The 22,926-nt window shown below is 37.0% G+C and overlaps 1 protein-coding gene across 9 annotated transcripts in view; it reads left to right on the forward strand.

Annotated features, from left to right (window-relative positions):
- Positions 1-22,926, forward strand: part of RERE (arginine-glutamic acid dipeptide repeats) — a 392,196-nt gene that overhangs the window by 275,908 nt on the left and 93,362 nt on the right. For all 9 annotated transcript variants that reach the window (XM_053920116.2, XM_045190485.3, XM_045190486.3 and 6 more), the window contains 2 exons: positions 6,694-6,818; positions 7,905-8,004. In XM_053920116.2, coding sequence (XP_053776091.1) covers positions 6,694-6,818; positions 7,905-8,004 — 225 coding nt within the window. The remainder of the gene's footprint in view (positions 1-6,693; positions 6,819-7,904; positions 8,005-22,926) is intronic.

Consider the following 22,926-nt stretch of genomic DNA (forward strand, 5'->3'; position numbering starts at 1 on the left):
CCAGCCGGGCTTTAATAGGTTTTTATTTCTTATTCTTCTGCTGGCCTTTTTATTCTGTTGACTAGCAACTTAGAACTGTTGTCATTGCTACAGGAATTTTTTATATCAATGGAGAATTTTTTTCCAGATTACCTCATACTTATTTTTTTTAATTATGGTAAAATATACATAACGTAAAATTTATCATTCTAATCATTTTGAAGTATCCAATTAAGTGGCATTAAGTACATTCATATTATGCGGACACCCCCACCACTGACTTCCAGAACTTTTTCATCTTCCCAAACTGAAACTGTGCCCATTAAACACAAACTTCCCATTCTTACGCCCCTCAGCCCCTGGCATCCACAATTCTACTTCCTGTCTGTATAAATGTTCCTACTCTAGACATCTCACATCAGTGGAATCATACAGTACTTGTCCTTTGTGTCTGGCTTACTTTGCTTAGCATATTGTCTTCAGGGTACATCCATGTTGTAGCAGGTGTTGGAATTTAACCCCTTTCTGAAGCTGAATAGTCAGCCCATTGTATGTGTATGTCATATTTTATTTATCCATTCACCCTCCAATGAACATTTGGTTACCATACTTGGATTTTAACTTCGTAAAAACTCTCTCTTCTTCAGACAAGTCAAGAAGGTTAGGATACGTGGCAGTCAGAGCTTGTGTTGGGACCTATGCTCTCTGTTTCATTCAGGTTACCAAGACTCTGGGATCATGTTGGTCATCTCTTTCTTTGGTCTGTCAACTAGGATGCTTTGATGGGCATGAGCAGAAAATTCTGGCTGCACTTGGCTATTTATGGTCCCACATACCATCACATCCTGGTCAGATAGGACCAGGCTCTGTTTCTCCTGGTGCTTGGCTGTCTGCTGTAGCTGGCTTCCTCCTTAGGCTGGTAGCTGACTTTCACTGGTTCTAAGATGTACTTCTTTCTTTCACATTTTATTATCTCTGATGGACTTCACTGTACATTCTGTGGTGTGATTATAATTTAATGGGGAGCATTTCTCCTTTTTTAAATGCACATAAAATAATAGTGGATATTACAGTGAGTGAAATACAGTGAATGTTGAGAGGAGGAAGCAAGGAAAATTCTCCCAGAAGGTCTCCTTTAGTCCTCACATCTCATTGATGTGGATTGGGTCATGTGTCCATTTCTAACCATGAGGAAAATGGGTTTCAAATGATTGGCATGGACTGTCATTTGAGTTTGAATGGATGTTGGGGAGTCAGCCACTGTGGGCAACATATATTGGAGATGTGAGATACAGGCAACTCCTTAAAGGTATAGTAGTCTACCGAGTCAGTCATTTTTCTGTCTGGTTTTAAGTTTTTCTTATATGTTATTCATATTTTTAAAAACCTGTATTAACTCTACCATGAGAAAGAAATTAAGAAGTAAAGGGATATTAAAACCAAAACACAGGAGCCATGAGGGGCATCTAATTACTAGAAGAAACTTCTCATCCAAGAACTAGGGCTGTGTCTGAGACAGGGACAAAGAAGCTGCAAGAGAACAGTCCCTTTAATGTCTGCCTTTTTCAAATACAGTAAGTCCTCATTTAATTTGTTGGTGGGTTCTGTGACTAAGTGAAATGATGTGTGATGAAACCTCTTTTACCCATAGGCTGACTGATACAAACAACAGTTAAGTCCCTGTGGCATCTCAACGTTATAATTAAATGGCATTGAATAAAAGGACCTGCTGTATACCCTTTTTGTGGTGTGGCTTATTAGATAGGGCTGACTACCATCTCTCCACTGTGTTTTCTGTGCCTTCGGGCCTAGGAGTGAAATTTTAACTAGGAAATCCAGTACTAGCATGGTACCACTTGATTACATCTCCTCCTTTCTGCTGTCTTCCCACTGTATTCTCATACCTAATATTTCTTCATTTGTTTCCAGCGTCTTGAGATCCTTTTTACTAGAGTTTTATTTTACAGATTTTTTTCTCCCTACCATAACAGAAAAAGTGGTTCATAAGTGGAAGATGCTTAAGTTTTTGGAAATGAAAATGCTTGGATTTTTGTAGACTTTCACTTGAAATGAGATACTTATTTTATATCAGATTTGAAATATATCCTGTAGTTTATCTTCAGAATGAAATGTTTGGAGCACCAAATATAACAGGACCTTTTTATGAATTGACAACATTTACCTTCTTAAAATTTTTAACTTTGTTATTAGGTAAAGTACTAACATATGCAAAAGTAGAGAGAGATTAGTATAATAAACCCCCTTAATCCATATTACTCAGCTTTTACATATATTATAGTAAAACTTGTTTAATTTATTGTTTCTACACCTCTCCCACCATTAGTTTGAAATGATTCAGAACTATATCATTGACTTGTAAATATCCCAAAGACCTCTTTTGGAAAACAATCACAATATTATCACACCTAATAAAAATGAGCAATTTCTAATATTCAAGTGTCCACCACTATGTCCAGATTTCCCTCATTTGTGTCTCTTGCTTTTTTTTGTTGTTTTTTTAACAGTTCAAATTGGAATCTAAATAAGAGCCATGCATTACAACTGGTCGATAAGTCTCATAAATTTATTTTAATTCATGTTTCCCATACTTCTTCTCCCCTCCCTTAATGTATGTGTTGAAGAAGCAGAGTGTTTTGCCCTATAGGGTGTCCCACATTCTGGATTTGGTTAATTGAATCTTTATGTGTCATTAAATTTGTTCCCTTGTCCTTGGCTTATCTTGAAAACCAGTAGTTAAGTCTAGAGGTTTAATCACATTATAGTTTGGTATCCTCTCCTGGCAGGAATAGTTCAGGGTGGCACTCTTTGCATCTACCAGAGGCACGTGTGTGTGTGTGTGTGTGTGTGTGTTTTAACGACAACTGGCAGACTTTCCTTGTTACTTAGATCCACTGTTTAATTAACGATCTCAACGTGGTGATATTCTATCATTCCTTCATTTATTAGCTAATTATATGAAGCCTCCTCCTGAACTATTTGATTTCCTGGTTCACATAGGAAAGGCAAGATTAATGTTGGACTCTCCCCTTTGTTTACCAGTTTTCAAGTATGGAGTTATTTCCCCAACATCTTCCAGTAGTGCCCAGATTTAAAATTATTTATTATCTGCTAACCAGTTGCAGTTATTCTTATTGATGATTAAAGTATCTATTTGGGGGATAGATAGGAACCTCTTCCTGTTGTCTTCTGTGTCCTTTTGACTCGATCCTGGTGGACTTCAGTGTGTTCCTCTTACCTGCCATGACATGATTGTAATGTTTCATCTTGCACATTAAACTCTTCTCATTGGAACCCTTATTGTTTCAGTGGGAAGTGACTTTTTTCCCCACTGGCTTTTAGGATGTTGGCTACTGTTTCCAGGCCATTTCAGGGACGGATTAGGATATATGTGCTTTTGCTTTCCTTTTTTTAAAAGATAAAATATATCATGGCTTCTTTCTGATACTTCAAATTCAGTTTTTTACATAGACTTGTATTAGTTTTCATCCAAATCTGTTTGTTTTTCTCATGTCTCATCCTGTTTTTAAATAACAACAACATAAGTATTTAATCCCATAATACATATATAACAGCTCCGAATAACAATAATCACACTAATACAAATAAGATGATTATTAGAAACAGTTTACTATTAAATAGCTTACTTTTTTCCCCTTAGAATATGCCCCACCAGGACTATATACACAAAATCGTACATTTTAAAGTTACTTGAAATAGTTCCTGAAGAGGAACCAACTCAATGCATAGTTAGGTGTATTTGTTTCATTTTGCTTTAGAGTTTATAAGGGATTATTGGGGTTTTTTAACTTAATTTTTTTATAATTATGTAAAATACACAGCTTCAAAGTCAAACATAAACAAAGTGTGTTCAAAAGTCTCCTTCCTATCCCTGTTTCCTCCCATGTTCCCTCTCTTCCTGATGGATAATCATTGTTTTTGTTTTTTAATGTAAGGTTATGTTTTTTTCTTATTTATATTTCCCCTACCTTCTGTTCCTAGATAAATGGTAGCATAATATACACATCTGTTCCCCCTTTCTTTATCTTCTAACAATACAGCAGCCCATAGTTTCCCCATTTCCTTTCCCATTGGACAAAACTCCACTGAGTGGGAGTAACAGTTCATTCTCTAGTCCCTATTCATGGGTATTTGGGTTGCTTCCAGTCATTTGCTATTACAAGTAATGCTGCAATAAATAGCTCGCACATATAGATTTTTATATTTTTACCAACACATCTATGGGACATATCCCTAGAAAGGGGTTGATGGGCTTAGAGGGCAAGTGCACTTGTAATTCTGAGGACATTATAAAATTCCCTTCCATAGAGATTATACCATTTTGCATTCATATTAGCAACATAGCCTTGTATGTTGTCACACTTGGAGAGTTATGTCAACCTGACAGATGGGAAATGGTATCTGTGAGATCACTGTCATTAATTTACATTTCTCTTCTCATCAAGGTAGCCCATCTTTTCCTACAATTGAGAGCCATATACTTTTCCTTTTCTGTGAACTGTCTAATTATATTTCTAGCCCATTTTTCTCCAGGGGGCTTGGTCCCTATAACAATAGTAATTTTTAATTATTTTAAGAAACAGCCATTGGAGTCTACTACAATAGGTACTATACCTGGTACTGGGGAAGCAGAGCTCAGTACAAATGTTAAAGATTTTTTTTTTTAAAGATTTTACTTACTTATTCTTAGAGAGAGGGGAAGGGAGGGAGAGAAACATTGATTTGCGAGAGAAACAGCCATTAGTTGCCTCTCACATGACCCCAACTGGGGACCTGGCCCACAACCGAGGCATGTGCCCTGACTAGGAATTGAACCAGTGACCTTTCAGTTTATAGGCCAGTTCTCAACCCACTGAGCCACACCTGCCAGGGCCAAATGTTAAACATCTTTTGATATTAATATCTATTGTGTTTTAATTTTATTTCAATACATTCACTGTATATTAAGCAGAAATAATTGTGGCACCCAGTGAAGTGTTATAAAGGTCAATTAAAGAACAGTATCCTTGTTTGGAGAAAGTCAGTGCTTGATACATTCAGGGGGTCAAAGACAGCCTATGGAGCAGGGATTGCAGCCTCATGGCCTACTGATGTGTTTTGTCACACAAGTATGCTAAAAACTTGAATAACCATCATTAAAATCATGAGCTTTCACATAATAATCAAGATTTTTGGACTTTGGGGGAAAAAATGGACAATGCACAAATGCTGACTCTTATTCCTGAATGGCAGCATTCCCAGGATGGGCAACTCTCTACGTTTTAGCCCAGTTCCCTTTACTCTTTAGGACCTAATACCTGTGTACCCAATATGGGAGCCACTGCCACATGTGGTGTTTTATTTAATGTGGATACTAGAATGTTTGAATTGAATTTTATTCAATTTTATTTTTATTGCATAGTACTGCCTTATACTAAGGTTGCTTAATTCATTTAAATTTTTTGCCTGGGTTCTGTGGGCACTGGAGCTTTTAATATTTGAATTTTATTTATTTTTAGAGAGAGGGGAAGGGAAGGAGAAAGAGAGGTGGTGAAACATGGATTTGTGAGAGAAACATCGATTGGCTGCCTCTTACAGGCCCCCAACTGGGGACCTGGCCCACAACCAGATGCCCTAATCAGGAATCTAACTGGCAACTTTTTGATTCTCAGGCTGGCGTTCAATCCCCTGAGCCACATCTGCCAGGGCGACACTGGAGCGTTTAAATTGCAGCTTTTAGTTTAAAATAGTAGACTTATGTGTCCATGTCCAGATATTTAAAAAAATAAGAACATGTGTGTCTGGCTTGTTGGCAATCATAGATTGTTGGCTTATCATAGACCTCTGATGATAATGGTAGTACCTCCTGTTTTGCCCCAGCAGAGTGAGGGTAAGAAATTGCACAAGGTATTTGAATCTCTAAACTAGAGCTGACTTAGAATCTCGATGTTGAACACTGATCTTCAAATATTTTTGATTTTTTTAGTTGTACTTTACATATAATGAACTATTTGTATATTATGACATATTCTCTTCAGGCCGCTGTGACAGTTCATATCAAGACACAGAACATTTCTGTCATCTCAGAAGTTCCTTCTTGCATCTTCACAAGCAGTCCTCTCCTGAAGCCACTGCTCATCGAATTTCTACCACCATCATTTAGTTCAGCTCTGCTTTTAAAGTTAGCTCTAACTCTGTGTCTTTTTTGATGTTTGCCATGACTCATATAGACTCTCCTAAGAAGAGCATTAATTTCACAGAATAGTTCATTTAATTTTTTAGCAAATATCCTTAGGTGAGATTTCATTATCTGTAGATCTCTTTGTAAACGTGTTATATTGGAAATGTGTGTGTGTTTATCAAGGCGCTGTAATCTCCCGAGACAGTTTTTGTTTTACCTTTTTTGTGCACACACGTCCATTTCTGTTTCCCTCTCTCAATCTTACTGGCCCTGGTTTAACTTTGACACCGTTTGCTGCTCCTTCAGTAGAAATTAAGCAGTCCATTGTGAAATCTTCTGTGGTGAAGTAATCCTGGAATGTGCTACAGGCTGGTGTCAGTGACGCAGGGTTTTGCTTATTCGATACTGCCTGGCAATCTAGCAAGATCTGGCCTGCTGCTGCGTCTGCTCCCAGGGCCTGCCTGAGGCAGCTCTGTAAAGGGCCCGATTGTGACTTAATCATTCCTGTCTTACAGGCCAAACTTCCCGATTTGCAACCATTCCCTTCTCCAGATGGCGACACTGTGACCCAACATGAGGAGCTGGTCTGGATGCCTGGAGTTAATGACTGTGACCTCCTTATGTACTTGAGGGCAGCAAGGTAACAGGAATTCATCGCATCCTGCTTTCTGGATCAGGCCATCTGAATTGATTACTAGGCAGGAAACTTTCTCCTGTCCCCTGAAATTTTGTTTATATGTTGAACATTCTCTGTCTTTAGTTTTGTTATACCCTTTGTTATCAGAGCCCTGATTCTCAACAGAGAAAAATAGTTTTACCATGGTAAAGTTACTTTTTTCTACTTAATGTTTGTGCCACATCAGATTTTAGAACTCTTCAGAGGAAGACATCTAAAGCCATACATACGATTGTCAACACTTCTCAATGCATTGAGTAATTGTCATTCAGTCCATTTTAAAATCCCATTACAGATTCCTCAACTTTAGTGATGCCAGGCCTACACGAGACGTTTCTGTGGCTCATATCTGTAAGAACTTACCTACAAATGCTTAAACTACACAGGAGAAGCTTAAAATCCCCTCTGACAGTCCTAGTGCAGGCAGAGCAGAGCGCTTGCTTTTGTCTGCAGTGATTTCTTGAATTCACTGCAGCATCAACTATGTGCAGCAAAAATGCTACACCAAGGCGAGGTAACTGAATTTTAGCTCTGGCTGCTTTGGGGTCATTGGTGCTGGGCATGGTGGCAAACGGTAGAGATCAGGATTGCTGTAGCAGAGGGAATGACCCCTAAGACTTCTTTTTAACTTTTAATATACCTAAATGTACTTGATGTGTAGCATAAAAGGACTTAAGTAAAGTGTCAGAGAACTTAATTTCATATGTTTTCTGGGGACTTTTTTCCAAAAGATTGTAATCTAGCCAATTGTTGTAGCAAATAGTTTTAGATTATTCATGCCCTGAAAATTAAAATCTGACTACTGATAAAGCATGGGAAGAACAACACAAAGAGACATGAATAAAAGGAACACTTTTCTTTTTGAGTGAGTGCAGGGTAAATTGTACAGGTACTTAAATAATTTTTCTTTTCAAAACAAGAGCAGAAGTAGGATTGAGAGCTCTGGCTAACCATGCATGTAGTAACGGAATATGGTCAAGGCTGAAAATGTACTCTGATGATTGGGGGTTACATTGTCTGTACTAATGTTTTTCCTTCCTGTCTTCCAAGGAGCATGGCGGCTTTTGCAGGCATGTGTGATGGAGGCTCCACAGAGGATGGCTGTGTTGCAGCATCTCGGGATGACACCACTCTCAACGCACTGAACACAGTGAGTCTTTTGAAGCCGCCCTGGGTGGGAAGAAAGTTCTTTTTTCCTTGGCTGGCTGACTGACTGTAGGGAATAACGTGAGGAACATGGAACATGGAAGAGCCTGGAATCTTAGGAGTGAGTACTGTGGTGTGGTGCTGGGACTGAAAGATGAGTTGGGGCCTTGGCCATCAGACTGCATGACCTCAGGCCATTGATGGGATGGCTCCAGTTTTATCTCTTCTAAAGTGCACCTGAATTCCAGGACTGTGGTGAGCTCAAAGGAGAGCCTCGGGCTAGTGGTCAGTCTTTCCTGAGATCTCACAAAGCTGTATACTGGGCATAGATGACCTTACAGCACCCCTCTGAAGTATTGTAGGCGCGAGGAAATAGTGTAGAAGGATTAAGCTGTGATCCACGATCATACATTCAAGCTTTGAAGCCTGCGGCTGTGCTGTTTTGTGGTCAGTAATGCTGCCTCTGTGTTTGAGACCCTGTATTCAGACTGCATGGAAGGACTAGAGAATCTAGACTCCTTGAAACACATTTGTTTTTATAGATTTGACTTTGGAACCGTGTAAATATTTCACATGATTATAAAACAAAACTAAGTTTTAAAAATTGCAACCCATAGAAAACCTGGAGTAAATGTGTAATGAGTGAGCCTAAAGGCACTGAATTGGGTGCGTGGTATCCCACCATGATGACTCATCTGACCTAACCGCAGCTCTGACAGAGCTCACTCCTACAAACGGCGCAGTTATTCAGATCAGTTTATCGTTTTGGATACTTCTTTTTGACTTTAGGTTACACCCTATAGGGCTGTTTAGGAAACTTAATATATGTTTAAAGTTTCTTGAAATAAGTCTTCTCTCTGGTTATGAAAGGGAAATCATTAAATCTGAAGAAGTAGTAATGAATTTTTATGGATTTTTGATATTTTAAAAAAAGTGTAGGTCACAGGTGGCAAACACAAGGCCCGCGGGCCGAATCTGGTCCTCCACCTTGTTTTATCTGGCCTGGCACCTTTTTTCTACCCAGCGACCGTGCTGAGCTCCTTGCCCTTAGTTAAGGAATAGTTACATTTATACAGTCCTAAATTACATTCGGCCCTTTGAAGGCAACCGTGAGGCTGATGTCACCCCCGGTGAAAATGAGTTTGACACCCCTGGTATAGATGGTTGTGTATATATTTACATAGGATATGGAGCATGAGGCTGAGCAACTCTCCTGATGCTGAACTAAATGTAACGCAGATACCTTCGGAAGGGACTTACATGAGATCATCTGTTCCAGCCAGTTTCTAAATAGATAAAAATCCAAATCTCAGAAAGGCCAGATGACTTGTTGAACCCAAAATGTTCATAATGGACAGTAAAACATAACCCAGTTTCCCAATTTAGGGATATTTGTATTGTACAGCTTGCTTTGAAGGCAACACGTAGGTATCTGAATATACAATGTATGACGTTTGGTTTTCATTCCTGGTCTAGTTGTGTTTGGGGGGGTATTACATAACATTATGGTAGTTTGTTATGTTGGAGGTTGAATGATCTTGCTGGGGATATACCATGTTCTAAATAACTGGATGTTTTATTTTTTACATTCTCAAATATATATATTTGTTTACTTTCTCACCTATTGGTTACTTAAGGTTTTTGTTTTTATAAGGAATTGTTATTCTGAACATACAAAGCCAGAAGGAGCCTTTGAGATTATTTTACAAATAAGGAAACTGAGACTCAGAGATTGGTGATACTGCAAACAGTGTTTATGGTAGATGTAGGTGTCAATGTCTGTGAATTCAAAATACCTTCAATATTGTATGTATGTTCAAAGTAAGTCTTGGATATGAGCTTGTTTTCTGTTGAGTTTTTTGTATAAAACCTTTATGAAAAAATCCTCCTTTCATGATTGTGCTGGTCAGTTGAATTCTAAATAATGAAGATGTTACCATTTTTAATTAAATGTATTTTTGGCACTTCATGAATTAATCAGATTTATTTCCTTTCTATTCCAAACCCTCTGCAGTTTCTGTAAGGACATTCTTCTACTCAGAATAAATTTGAGCTATTTTTGCCCATGGTCTTTTGTATCAAGTTTCTTCTGAAGTTTTCTTAAGTATTGCCAGAGGGTTTGGGTTTTATGAGTTTTTATTCCTATGAGTCTGCCTTCCTATCTTTTGACATTATTCTTGTCACAGAAAGCCCCAGATGGCTCAGCTACCTTGGGTTCTGCCATACAAATGCATTCAGCAACCAGAGGACAGAGTTTGGTGTACTCCCTTTGTGATGAATGGAGAGGTTCAATGGCTTGTACTTCATTTCTGTTCTAGCTCACAGAGAGTTTTAGTTGTGGGCACTTACTCAACAAAAAATGAAGTGAGTGGGGAAATCTTGTGAGAAGTTAATGATTGTTTCGACTTTCTTGTAGTAAACAATCACAAGTTTTGAACTGTGTTAAGTAATACATTAAAAAGATAAATAATATATTAACATATGAGAAGTATTTATTGTTTTTAGAGTATAGCAGAGTGAAAACAAGGTTAGGCATTTATCAATTTAGAATAAACCTGTATCTGTTTTCTCTTCCCTAGGACAACATAGAAATTTAAAATGCATGAAAACTTCAGTATGGCCACATCAGAGTTTAGCAATTCTTTTTATATTGATATAAGTTCTTTGATATAGGTATTATGAATATTTTGTCCCATACTATGACTTTTTTTGCAATGGTGTCTTTCAAAAAGTAAAATATTTAGTTTTGCTTAAGTCCAATGTATTATTTTCCTTTTATAAAAGTATCCTTGAACACCTCGTGATTACAAAGATTCTTTCTGTGCTTTCTTCTTTTTTGTTGTTGTTCAATTACAGTTGTCCCGTTTTTCCCCCGTTACTCTTCCCTGCCCTACCCACCCCCCACCTCCCACCCCCGTTGTCTTTGTCCATGGGTCCTTTATACATGTTCCTTGCATTGACCCTTCTGCTTCTTTCCCACAGTATCCCCCTCCCCTCTCATTACTGTCAGTTTGTTCTTTATTTCCATGTCTCTGGTTCTATTTTGCTCACTTGTTTCTTTTGTTGATTAATTCCACTTATAGGTGAGATCATATGGTATTTGTCTTTCACCACTTCCCTTATTTCACTTAGCAAAATATACTCCAGTTCCATCCATGCTGTCGTGAAGTGTAGGAATTCCTTCTTTCTTTCTGCTGCATAGTATTCATTGTGTAAGTGTACCAGTTTGTGTGTGTGTGTGTGTGTGTGTGTGATAGAATGCCTGCATTTATTTTTTTAAGTATATTTTATTGATTATGCTATTACAGTTGTCCCATTTTTTTCTCCCTATTATTCCCCTTTGCCCTGCACACCCCCTCCCACCAGCATCCTCCCCCCGCTGCCTTTAGTTCATGTCCATGGGTCATTCATATAAGTTCTTTGGCTTTTCCATTTCCTATACTATTGTTAACCTCCCCCTGTCTATTTTGTACCTACCATTTATGCTTCTCATTCCCTGTACTTTTTCTCCATTCTCCCCCCTTCCCTTCCCTGCTGATAACCCTCCATGTGACCTCCATATCTGTGATTCTCTTCCTGTTCTAGTTGTTTGCCTAGTTTTTTGTTGTTGGCTTTTTTTTTTTTTAAGTTCAGTTGTTGATAGTTATGAGTTTGTTGTCATTTTACTGTTCACAGTTTTGATATTCTTCTTTTTCTTAGATAAATCCCTTTAACATTTCTTATAATAAGGGCTTGGTGATGATGAACTCCTTTAACTTTTACCTTGTCTGGGAAGCAGTTTATCTGCCCTTCCATTCTAAATAATAGCTTTGCTGGATAGAGTAATCTTGGATGTAGGTCCTTGTCTTTCATGACTTTGAATACTTCTTTCCAACCCCTTCTTGCCTGTAACATTTCTTTTGAGAAATTAGCTGACAGTCTTATGGGAACTCCTTTGTAGGTAACTGTCTCCTTTTCTCCTGCAGCTTGTAAGATTCTCTCATTTTTCCTCTTGGGTAATGTAATTATGATGTGCCTTGGTGTGTGCTTCCTTGGATCGAACTTCTCTGAGACTCTCTCTGCACTTCCTGGACTTCCTGCAAGTCTGTTTACTTTGCCAGATTAGGGAAGTTTTCCTTCATTATTTTTTCAAATAAGTTTTCAATTTCTTGTTGTTCCTGTTCTCCTTCTGGCACTCCTATGATTTGGATGTTGGAATGTTTAAAGTTGTCCCAGAGGTTCCTAAGCCTCTCCTTATTTTTTTTAAATTCTTGTTTCTTTGTTCTGTTCTGGTTGAATGTTTATTTCTTCTTCCTGCTCCAAATCATTGGTCTGAGTCCTGGTTTCCTCCCCTTCACTGTTGGTTCCCTATATATTTTTCTTTATTTCACTTTGCATAGCCTTCACTTTTTCCTCTATTTTGTGACCACACTCAACCATTTCTGTGCTCATCCTGATTACCAGTGTTTTGAACTGTGCATCTGATAGGTTGGCTATGTCTTCATTGCTTAGTTGTTTTTCTGGAGTTTTGATCTGTTCTTTCATTTGAGCCATATTTCTTTGTCTCAGTGCACCAGTTACATTGTAAGGAGCAGAGCCTTAGGTATTCACTAGGGTGGGGTAACCCATGCCACTGCGTTGTACTGCTGCATGTGGAGGAGGGGTCAGAGGGAGAACAATGCTGCATGCTTGGCTCTCGGCAGGCTTTCAGTCACTTCCCCCGCTACCCACAAGCAAATTGGTCCCTTCTGGTGCTGATTCCCGGGTGGGTGGGTTTGTGTACCTTCTACCATCCTATGGGCCCCTCCAGCGGACTTTCCTGTGAGGCTGGAAGTTTCTCCCGCCACCACAACCCTGGTTTTGAGGCTTATTTCCCTACCCTGGAACCCTGGGTTGCATGATCCATCTCACTCCCCAGTTGTTCCGCCTGGTCTGTCAGCATAGCTGCTGCCTCGCCCAACCCGTCCTCCAACCCCGATCCTCTTCCCCCTCTGCTGCCGAACTCTGCCCCTTCTTGCAGGTCTGGATGAATGTTTCTCCTTTAACTCCTTGGTTGTCAGCCATCCATAGAGTTCGATTTTTTGTCAGTTCTGGTTGGTTTTTGTTTTAAAATTTGTTGTTGTCCTTTTGGTTGTGCAAGGAGGCAAAGTATATCTACCTATACCTCCATTCTTTGCCAGAAGTCCTAGAAATCTAAATGTCCCAGTTTTTTGATCCACTTATTTACTGATGAGCACTTAAACTGTTTCCAGCACTTGGCTATTGTAAATAATGCTACTATGAACATTGGGTGCATAGATTCTTTTGAATTGGTGTTTCGGGATTCTTAGGGTATAATCCCAGCAGTGGAATTGCCGGGTAAAAAGGCAGTTCCATTTTTAGTTTTTTGAAGAAAGTCCATACTGTTTTCCACAATGGCTGCACTGGTCTACATTCCTGCCAACAGTGCACCAGGGTTCCCTTTTCTCCACAACCTTGCCAGTACTTGTTTGTTGACTTGTTTATGATGGCCATTCTGACAGGTATGAAGTGGTATCTCATTGTGGTTTTAATTTGCATCTCTCTGATGGCTAGTGATGCTAAGCATCCTTTCAAATGTCTATGGGCCTTCTGTATGCCCTCCTTGGGGAAGTTTCTGTTCAAGTCCTTTGCCCAGTTTTTTGTTGGCTCATTTGTCTTCCTGGTGTAGACTCGTGTGAGTTCTTTGTATATTTTGGAGATCAAACCCTTGTCTGTGGCTTCATTGGCAGATATATTTTCCCATACAGTTGGTTCCCAACTGTGCTTTCTTCTGGAAGTTTAATTCTTACATTTAAGTCTGATTAATTTCGAATAAATTTTGTATGTGGTAGAGGTAGGGGGTGAAAGTTCATTCTTTTTCACACAGATGACAGTTGTTGGAGCACCATTTGTTGAAAACAGACTTTTCTTATTTAATTATCTCAATACCTTTATTAAACATCAGTTGCTTATGTATCTTGGGTCTTTTTATCAGTACCTCAGTATTTTGAACACTGTAGTTTTATACAAATTCGAGTAGCTATAAGATTTCCTTCTTTTGTACCTGTTTTTAAAGATTTCTTTGGCTATTTTAGGTCATTTGAATTTCCATATAAATTTTAGAATTAGCTTGCCAGTTTGTATTTTAAAAAGGCTTGATGGAATTTGGTTTGGGATTGCATTGCCTCTGTAGATCAAATTGTGAAGAATTGATATCTTAACAATATTGAATATTCCAGTCCCTGAATATGACATATCTCTACATTTTTAAAAAAGAGTTCTTTAATTTTTTTAGTAAGATTTTGTAGTTTTCAGTCTACAAGCTTATACGTTTTATTATATTTATCCTAAGTAATTACTGTTTGAAGATTCTATTGTTAATAAAATTTTAGTTTTTCTGTTCTATCCATGAACATTTACAAATTGTTCATGGATAGAATAGAAAAATAATTTCTGTGCGTTAGCCTGTAGTCTTTGGTCCTGCTAAATTCTTGTAGCTTTCTAATTGGTTCCTTCATATTTTGTATGTATACAATCATTGTCATCTGCCATTAAACACAGTTTTACCTCCTTTTTTGTGCTTTATTGCACTCACTTGGGCTTCCAGGACAGTACTGAATAGAATGAGAGTGGACGTCTTTGCCTTCTTTCTCGTCTTACAAAGAGAACAATGCCATTCACTAAGTACATTGTAGGGTGGGGTTTTTTTTTTCCTTTTTTCGTTGTTTAATCAAGTTGAGAATGTTTCCTTTTACATCTACATTTGTTGAAGGTTTTATCATGAATGGGCATTAAATTTTATCAGTTGTTATTTTTTCTTGCTAGACTTTATTTTGTAAATTTAGTGAAATACACTGATTCATCTCAAATGAAACCAACTATGCATTCCTAAGATAAATCCTGCTTGTTTATTATGTACTATTGGATTCAGTTTGCTAATATTTTGCTTAAAAACTTACATTTGTGTTATGATGGATATTTAGTATAATATTTCTTTGTAATATCTTTAGGAAGTATTCCCTCCTCTCTTAAAGAGTTTGTAAATGATTGATTTTTTTTCTTTGTTAAATGTTTGATAGTATTCACAGGGAAGCCATCTGGGAATATTTTTTAATGGGAAGTTTTAGATTACAAATAGTCATAGGCCTATTCAGATTGTACATTTCTTAATGTGTTAGTTCACTAATCCATTGACCTGTATCAAATGTTTTGTCCATTTTATCTGGATTGTCAAATTTACTGGTAAAATTTTTTTAAATTATTCCTGTATTATGTTTTTAATGTCTATAGTATCTATACTTTTGACCTTTTTTCATTCCTGATATTTCTAATTTGTGTTTCCTCTTAATCTAAATACAGGTTCATCAACATTATTGATCTTTTCAGATAAAATGTTTCGTTTCATTGATTTTTCTCTCTTTGTCTGTTTTCTATTCCATTGATTACCAGTTTTACTATTATTTCTTTTCTGTTTATTTTGGGTCAATTTGATAATTTTCCCTGTAGCTTTCGAAAGTGGGTTTTAGATAACTGACTTTATCACAAATTTTGATTTTTCTTTCATTATCATTCTGTAAAAATAAGAAAAATTTTTATGTGTGGTTTCTTTTACCTGTGGATTGTTTAGAATTAAATTGCTTAATTATCAGAGACTTGAGGTTCCTCTCCCTCTTTTCTTCCTCCTCCCTTCTCTCTTTCCCTCTCTTTCTCTCTCTCTGAATGTTACTGATTTTTAATTTAGTTCTTTTGTGGTCAGAAAGTACCCAGTAAGATTTCAATCTTATGAAATCTTATTGATGTGTGTTTCTTGGGTCAGCATGTGATTTATCTTGGTGAATGTTCCATGTGCACTTGTGATGAATTTATATTCTGCGGTGATTAGGTATACTGTTCTTTAATTATGTTTCTTTAAAATGGTTGATATTATTACTTAGATCTTTTATGCCCTACTAATTCTTTTATCTGGTTGTATTGTCAGTTACTGAGAGAGAGAGGCATTAAAATCTTCAATTAACATTGTGGCTTTAGTTACTTCTCCTTTTTGGTTCTGTTAGTTTTTGGAAATACGAATGTTGTATCATTAGGCATGTGAACATTTATGATATATCTTTCTCCATGTATTGGCCCTTTTACCTTTTTAGTGTGATACTTTTTGTGTCTACTAATACCCTCTGTCGTGAACCCAGTTTTGTCTGCTTTTAATATAACTACTTTAGCTTTCTCATTTGTCTGTGTGGTATATCTTCTTTCAGGTTCTTATTATGAATATTGCTTTTTCTTTTTACTTAAAAGTACATCTCTTGTGTACTCTAGTTCTTTGCTTCTTGCTTCTTTAGCCAGTCTGGCAAGCTTTACCTTTTGTTCGGAGTGTTTAGTCCATTTTAATTTAATGCATGTGATTCTCAGGTTGTATAAAACTTGAGCCACATGTATACATTCTTAATATCAGAACCCTCATTGGAATACAGAGGTAGCTAATATGTAAATATCATATTTTTATGGCCACATGACTTACTACTTTTTGTCTAGTGGTGAACTCGCACAATAGTTAAGTACACCATTTGTGCTTTGTTTGCTCATTCATGTTAAAATGTATTTCTTTTTACTTATATATGAAAGTTTTGAATGTATATAGAGGAAGAAAATGTAGTAAGTGTGTTGGCCTCTCTTACTGAAAGAGGAGGGTGTTCGTAGTGACAGTTGGGCATACTCCTTAATGTATGTCAACAAAGATAAGTTTTATACTTTACTATTTTCAGTTGTGAGCACCTATAAGTGCAAAATTATTTTATTTATAATATTATGTTATGTTAAGTAATATTATGTTAAAATATGACAAAGCATTGGTGCTCCCTTTGGAAGATCTTAGATAAAAACTTTTCTGTGTATACTGTTACATGTTCACATTCCTCATAAGTGGTTTTATTAGGCTCCTCTGTACACTTACAGCTTACATAAATGCATGCTTTGTAAACATAATGCTGTACAATGTAGACGGCCTGTGTCATTCTAATGGGAATACTTCAGCCATCTGTACGTGCTTACATTTAGTTTGCCTTTTATAAAATGGACTGTTATATTTATGTCTAGAAACTGTAGCAGAGCCGTATAGTTTGAAACTAAGTTTTTGTAGAAAATATCATGCTGACTTATTTTTACTAAATTGATATTAGATTTCATTCTTTGTGCTTAGTTATCTAATTTCCTAATACAGTGATTTCTCTTTCTCAGAAACTTACTTGCAATTTTATCTTTACCTTCTATCACAAACACTGAATATATGTATATACTCACACACACACACACACACACACATATGTATGTATATGTTTATATATGTATGTATACATAAAATTTATAATCGTGAAGCAAAGATTTCACCTCTTTCTGGACAGTTTTATTCCCTGAAATACAGGTTGCTGTTAGACATTTGGATTAAGCTTTTTACATATTAAAGAGAGTATATATTTGTTTGCTTCTTTATGCGTATCCACATCTCCTTCAACAAAAGATTCAAGGCTTCCAGTAGCTTAATAGTTTTTTTTAAATCTCTGATCTATAAATATCACTATTTGTTAAGCATTGAATATTAATCATCTTCATTTTCTGAGTCATAGCTCGATGCCTGGTATATGGTAGACAAGCATTAAATAATTGTTGAATGATTGAATGAATGAATAAATAAATAGGGTTAAAGTTAAAATCTCTGGTGGTGTGAAGTTGCCATAGCAGAGTATGCAGATAAACCTAATAAAAGGATCATTTTTCATCTTTCTCTCCTTTACTTTAAAATGTTAAGTCTATAGAAAGAATTTCTGTTGGAAATTTTCAATTTGTTTATCATAGATGGACTTCACTAAAGCATCTGGCCCTGGGTCAGCTTCGTAGTGCTCAAGACTTAAATGAATGTCAGGTATTTTTCATCTCCCATTAAGGCATTGCCCGGAGGCCCTGTTAGTACAGTTTGTCTAAAAATATGATCAGTAGTCTTCTGACGTTCATTCCACACTACACCCTTTACTTACATTGTTCTCTTTTTACTATTTTTCCATTCAATCAGTCATGATTAAATGGTTATAGGATGGAGGGTTTTCTCTCGGGGTTTTGACATGTTGATTAAATAGTTACAGGATGTTGGGTTTGTTTCTCTCAGGGTTTTGATGTTGAAAACAGTAATGAGAAAAGTCGATACACTCTGTGATTTTTTTATGGAAATCCAATAAATTTTAGATCAATACCTTCTATAAGTCAATCTTGACAAACGCCTTGTTTTGCTTGTGCTGTAACAGGGTGTTGGAGTCTCCTGGGTGGTATGCAGTACTTGTCATAGTAGCGCAGGTGAAAGAAGACACCATGCAGTGCAGTTGAGGCTTCCTGATGTGATCAAGACCTTTGTGATTATCCACATAATAATAAATTGAGTTTTTATTTATTGTGCTGGACCAGTCAGAAACATTTTAAACTTTTGTTTTGAACACTGTTTAGAAATTTACCAATGTGGCTCCTTTTGGGCTGAGAACTTCATAAATTCACTTCTCTTCAAAAGTTCCAGGCAGCAGTTACACTTTTAACACAAAATACATGCTTTCATCTTTTTGTTTCATTTGGATAAAGATGACTTTTAAACTTAATGCTTTAATATTTTGTTTCTTTTTAAATAATCTATATCACTTGACTTAAAGTTGAACTTTATGCTGCATTCTGTTCTTTCCACTAAACATGACAGTGTCTCAGGAGAAGATGAGGAGCTAAAAGGCCATTTACATTAACAACCTCTGGTGATGGTGCCTTCATTACTTAACTGCAGCGGTGATTTCATTTTTGATAATTTTAACAGAAATGTCTTTGCTATAAGTTCTTATTCGTTGTGCTCACAGAGCACCTCTTTACAATTGTGTCCCCTGCTTTGCTTTTTTCCATGTGAATTACTCTCAAGTTTGTTTAGCCATTTCTTTATTTTATCTCATTTTTATGAGATAAAATAGCTTTATTGATATAATGGCTTTTAGTATGTTCACACATTTGTGTAAACATCTCCACAATCGATTTTAGAACATTTTCATCACTCCAAAGAGAAATCTGTGCTCAATAGTCACTCCTTACCCACGCCTCCCACCCCCCTGGTAACCAACCACTATTCCACCTTCCATCTCTGTGGATTTTCCTGTTCTGAACATTTCATGTGAGTGGAATTGTAAATAAGCCAGTCTTTCATGACTGGCTTATTTAACTGAAACTAATATTTTTGAGATTTATTCATGGTGTAGCATCAGCCATTTTTATACATAACCATTTCATTTCTCCCCTAGTGAGCTTTGTCTGTATGTCTTTTGAAATGTGGCACCTTCAGTAGGTGGCAAGGAGTTAGCTTTCATTTTTCTAAAAGCTCATCTTTTTAATGTAGTATAAGCTCATCATGTTCTTTTATTTTCTTGGGGTTTTGCCTTGTTTTGTTTATTTTTCTTTTTATATTTGCCTTTGCTATGCCATTTTTGTTCTCACCCTCAGCTTATTGACTGAATTTTGCACTAGGCACAGGACCTTAAGTTTATTACTGTTATTTCCATTTTATTAGGTGTCAACTACTGGTCAGCTGCCTGATGTCATTAACAACAAAATTAACAACAATGTACTTAAAATTTATTTGTTGATCTGCTGCTTATACGTTAGGCAAAAGCTTAAGTGCTTTTCATGAATGAATTCATGTAATCTTTTTAACAATTTTATGAGGTAAATAAGGTTATTATCTATAGATTAATACACCCTGCCGTACATTTGTGTACATAATAATTTGAACCGAGGACAGGATAGTGCCATAGTTACTGCACATCTTGTCATCTGCCTTCCTGAAGGTTGGGATCTGTTTTGAATGTTTCTAGTCTGTAGGCCATTGCCTTGTTGTTCTTATTTGTTGACGTATTCTTGTTAGGATTTTGACAGATTCCGTCTCTGTGGCTTGAAGTAATTCTATCCATGTCCCACCTACCCCTGGTAATTTATTTCTTTCCGGTAGTTTCAGGGCATCTTTTACTTCACCTTCTAGAATTACAGGTTCTTCCTCATAGGAGTCTCCAAAGGTGTCTGTCATCCTTTTGTCTCTATTGTTTCCACCTTCCCTTTATTTTCTCTTGGTCAGATTATGTGCTTCCTGTTTATCGGTCAGCTTTTCTAGTCTTGGTTGAATTTACCTTTTATTTCTTGAATCTTTGGGTAGAGTTGTCTTGTTTTTCCTTTTTTTGTTCTCTTCTGTCTTCTCACATTGACTGTAATAGTTGTAATAGTTCTCTTTTATCTCAATGTGATAAGTTGTTGAAAAACTGTGTTCAGGATTCTAACCCTGTTTTTATTGCCTTTAACTTTAGCCTCTTGCTTGTCTTTAACAACTTTTGGTGTTTCTTCTGTCTTCCATGTCGATTTTTCTTTCCTTTTTACTGTCATTGATTATAGCCAAGGTTAATCATATTATACTGATCATTAGTTTTCCAAATCTGCTCTGTGAAGTCATCTTGGTTTTTCAAGACAGAGGAAATGTCACCCCAGTCAGTGTTCATCGGCATTCTGCATTTTTATGATCATGTTTATTTTGTTACATGTTTCCTCTTCTCTGAGCTGTTGGTTCCCTCCTCCTGCCTACACATTCTCACCCTTGAATGAAGCGAAGACAGTGTGCTTGCTGTGTAATTGCCGCCGGAGAAGCCCTGTGCCCCTCAGTGCCACCAGATCGCCATCAGGTGCTTCTCCAGCTCCAAGTCTCAGGCTTCCTCCTAGAACGTGGATTACCTTTTCTGCTGCTTACTTAGGGGAATGCCCTTGAGCAAGATACGGAACCTTTCTGTTTTGTTTCCTGGATTTTAGTACCCTTGCCACAAGAGTGGTGTAAGGAATGATGGCATCACACAAAGTCCTAATACTGTTCCTTACACATCCGATGCTCAACAAACATGCTCCCCACTCCTATCTCCTCTGTGACTCCAGAGGCTGGCATAATTCCTGAACACTGCAGTTACTAAGAGTATTGGAGGAAGGGTTGTTTCAGTAACTATGTATTTCCTTCTGAAAATTAACTGGATCTTTACTTCAATCCTTCCTCTCAGCAGTTAAATTTCTTATTTTTGCCATTGTCTCTAAAATGTGCTCCCATAAGTATACTCAACCAATTTTAGCTCTCTAGTGCTTACAGCATTATTTAGGGTGATAGAGGCCAAACAAAAATAAACATTGGGCTCTTAGTTTTAGTTATGGTTTTTTAATGTATATGTATTATATTCTGAGCTTGGTACTAGGTCATTAGTGATGTAGATGTGAATGAAAATATATTAACATCTGCGAATCACGAATCATGATAAAATTGTAAAGTTTTGTCTTGAACAGATTTCGGTAAGATCGTTGTCAATTTATGTTAATGGTTGAAATAATTAAAACTACATGTAGAAATTCAAAATCTCTTCTAAATTCCACCTTTTTTCTTTCTAAATTATTTTGGCACTTTCTTACAAATAGCGTATACTTACAAAATACTTGAAATCTAATATTGTACCTAATGGACTGCAGTTATTTAATATTTAGTGTCAATACAGTCTTAACTCAGATAGGCATTTTCTACAGTTATTGTAATGGCTATAATTGTAAAGGGAGGCTTTAGTGGAGTAGAAACTGCCAGATGCAATGCCATTTGATCTAAAAAGGTCACAGTAAAAGAGACATTTAAATTAAGTTATAAATTACAATTGGAGAACAATATTTTGATGTGTGAGACCAGAGATGTCAGGGCAGGGAGATGTAATTCATGGGTTCATTACAGAGCAGAGGTGCCTGACAGCTGAGCCATGCCGAAAGCAAAATTTATTTGCAACATCATACAGACAGAAAATGGCAGCTAAGATGAGAAACCAGAATGGAAACTTAAAACCTTGTGGTAATGCGCAGTTTATGCTAATAAGACTACCTGCGACCCAGAGATGTTTAATGATTGCTGTAATATAAATGAGGTGTTGGGGCATGTGCACATTTTCAATCTTACTTAAATCAAGACCTCGTCTTGAGCAAGTCGTTGCTCTGTAAAACAACACTCCTTATAACCAGACATTAAAGTTGATTCTCTCACTTCTCTGTCCAATATACAGATTTGCTGAAATTTCAGAATTGTTAAGGCAGGAGAGTTAAAGCTTGAAACAAGATTTCCATCATGGTAGCTCTGAGAAAGGATATAATTTAATGTTTATAGCAATCCACGAGAAGTTCAATCATGAGTTAATTAAACTGTAGGCAGTCATTAAGTATTATTTATTCTTTCGAGAAGCTTGCCAGTAAAGCACTTATATATATTAAATTATAGAAAGTAATAAGCAGGGAATGATTTGTCAGGCAGAGTGAGAGGAGCAGATTTAACTTGGGCAATTACGCAGCAATGAGTTTTTCTTCTGGTGGCATGCTCCTTTCTTCCTGTTGATCTCACTGAGGTCAGAGGCTGTAAGGGAGCAATGAGGATGCATAGTCAACAGCAGTGTTGGCTTGATTGAATCCCTGGCCACTCGAATAGTCTTGGGTAAGGGGCATGTACCTAAAATAATACTCCCCATGGTGATACCACTGTATAGTTTATAACCCTTTGACATTTCAGATTCTCCTGTCACATTGTGCTTCATTTAATGTTTTCCATTATCATTTGACACAGCTGAGGGACACTGGTGGTATTAGGCCCATTCCGACAGATGAAAACCTCAGCTCAGCTGGTTTGTGACAAAGCAGCTAACAATCTCTCTCCACCCTAAGATCCTGCATTGTGTTCAGTAGGCTACAGAAGGGATTGACTCTGGGTGGTCTATGTAGAAGAGGCTGCTGAGCACCTAGAGTCCTTGAGATCTTTTCATGTAACTGGGTAAATGGGTCCAGTTACGCATGGTAGTGTCTTTGGCTCTGTGTGACTCAGCATAGCAGTTGCATTTGC

This window comes from Desmodus rotundus, chromosome 3 (assembly GCF_022682495.2).
Source record: "Desmodus rotundus isolate HL8 chromosome 3, HLdesRot8A.1, whole genome shotgun sequence".
Lineage (NCBI taxonomy): Eukaryota > Metazoa > Chordata > Mammalia > Chiroptera > Phyllostomidae > Desmodus > Desmodus rotundus.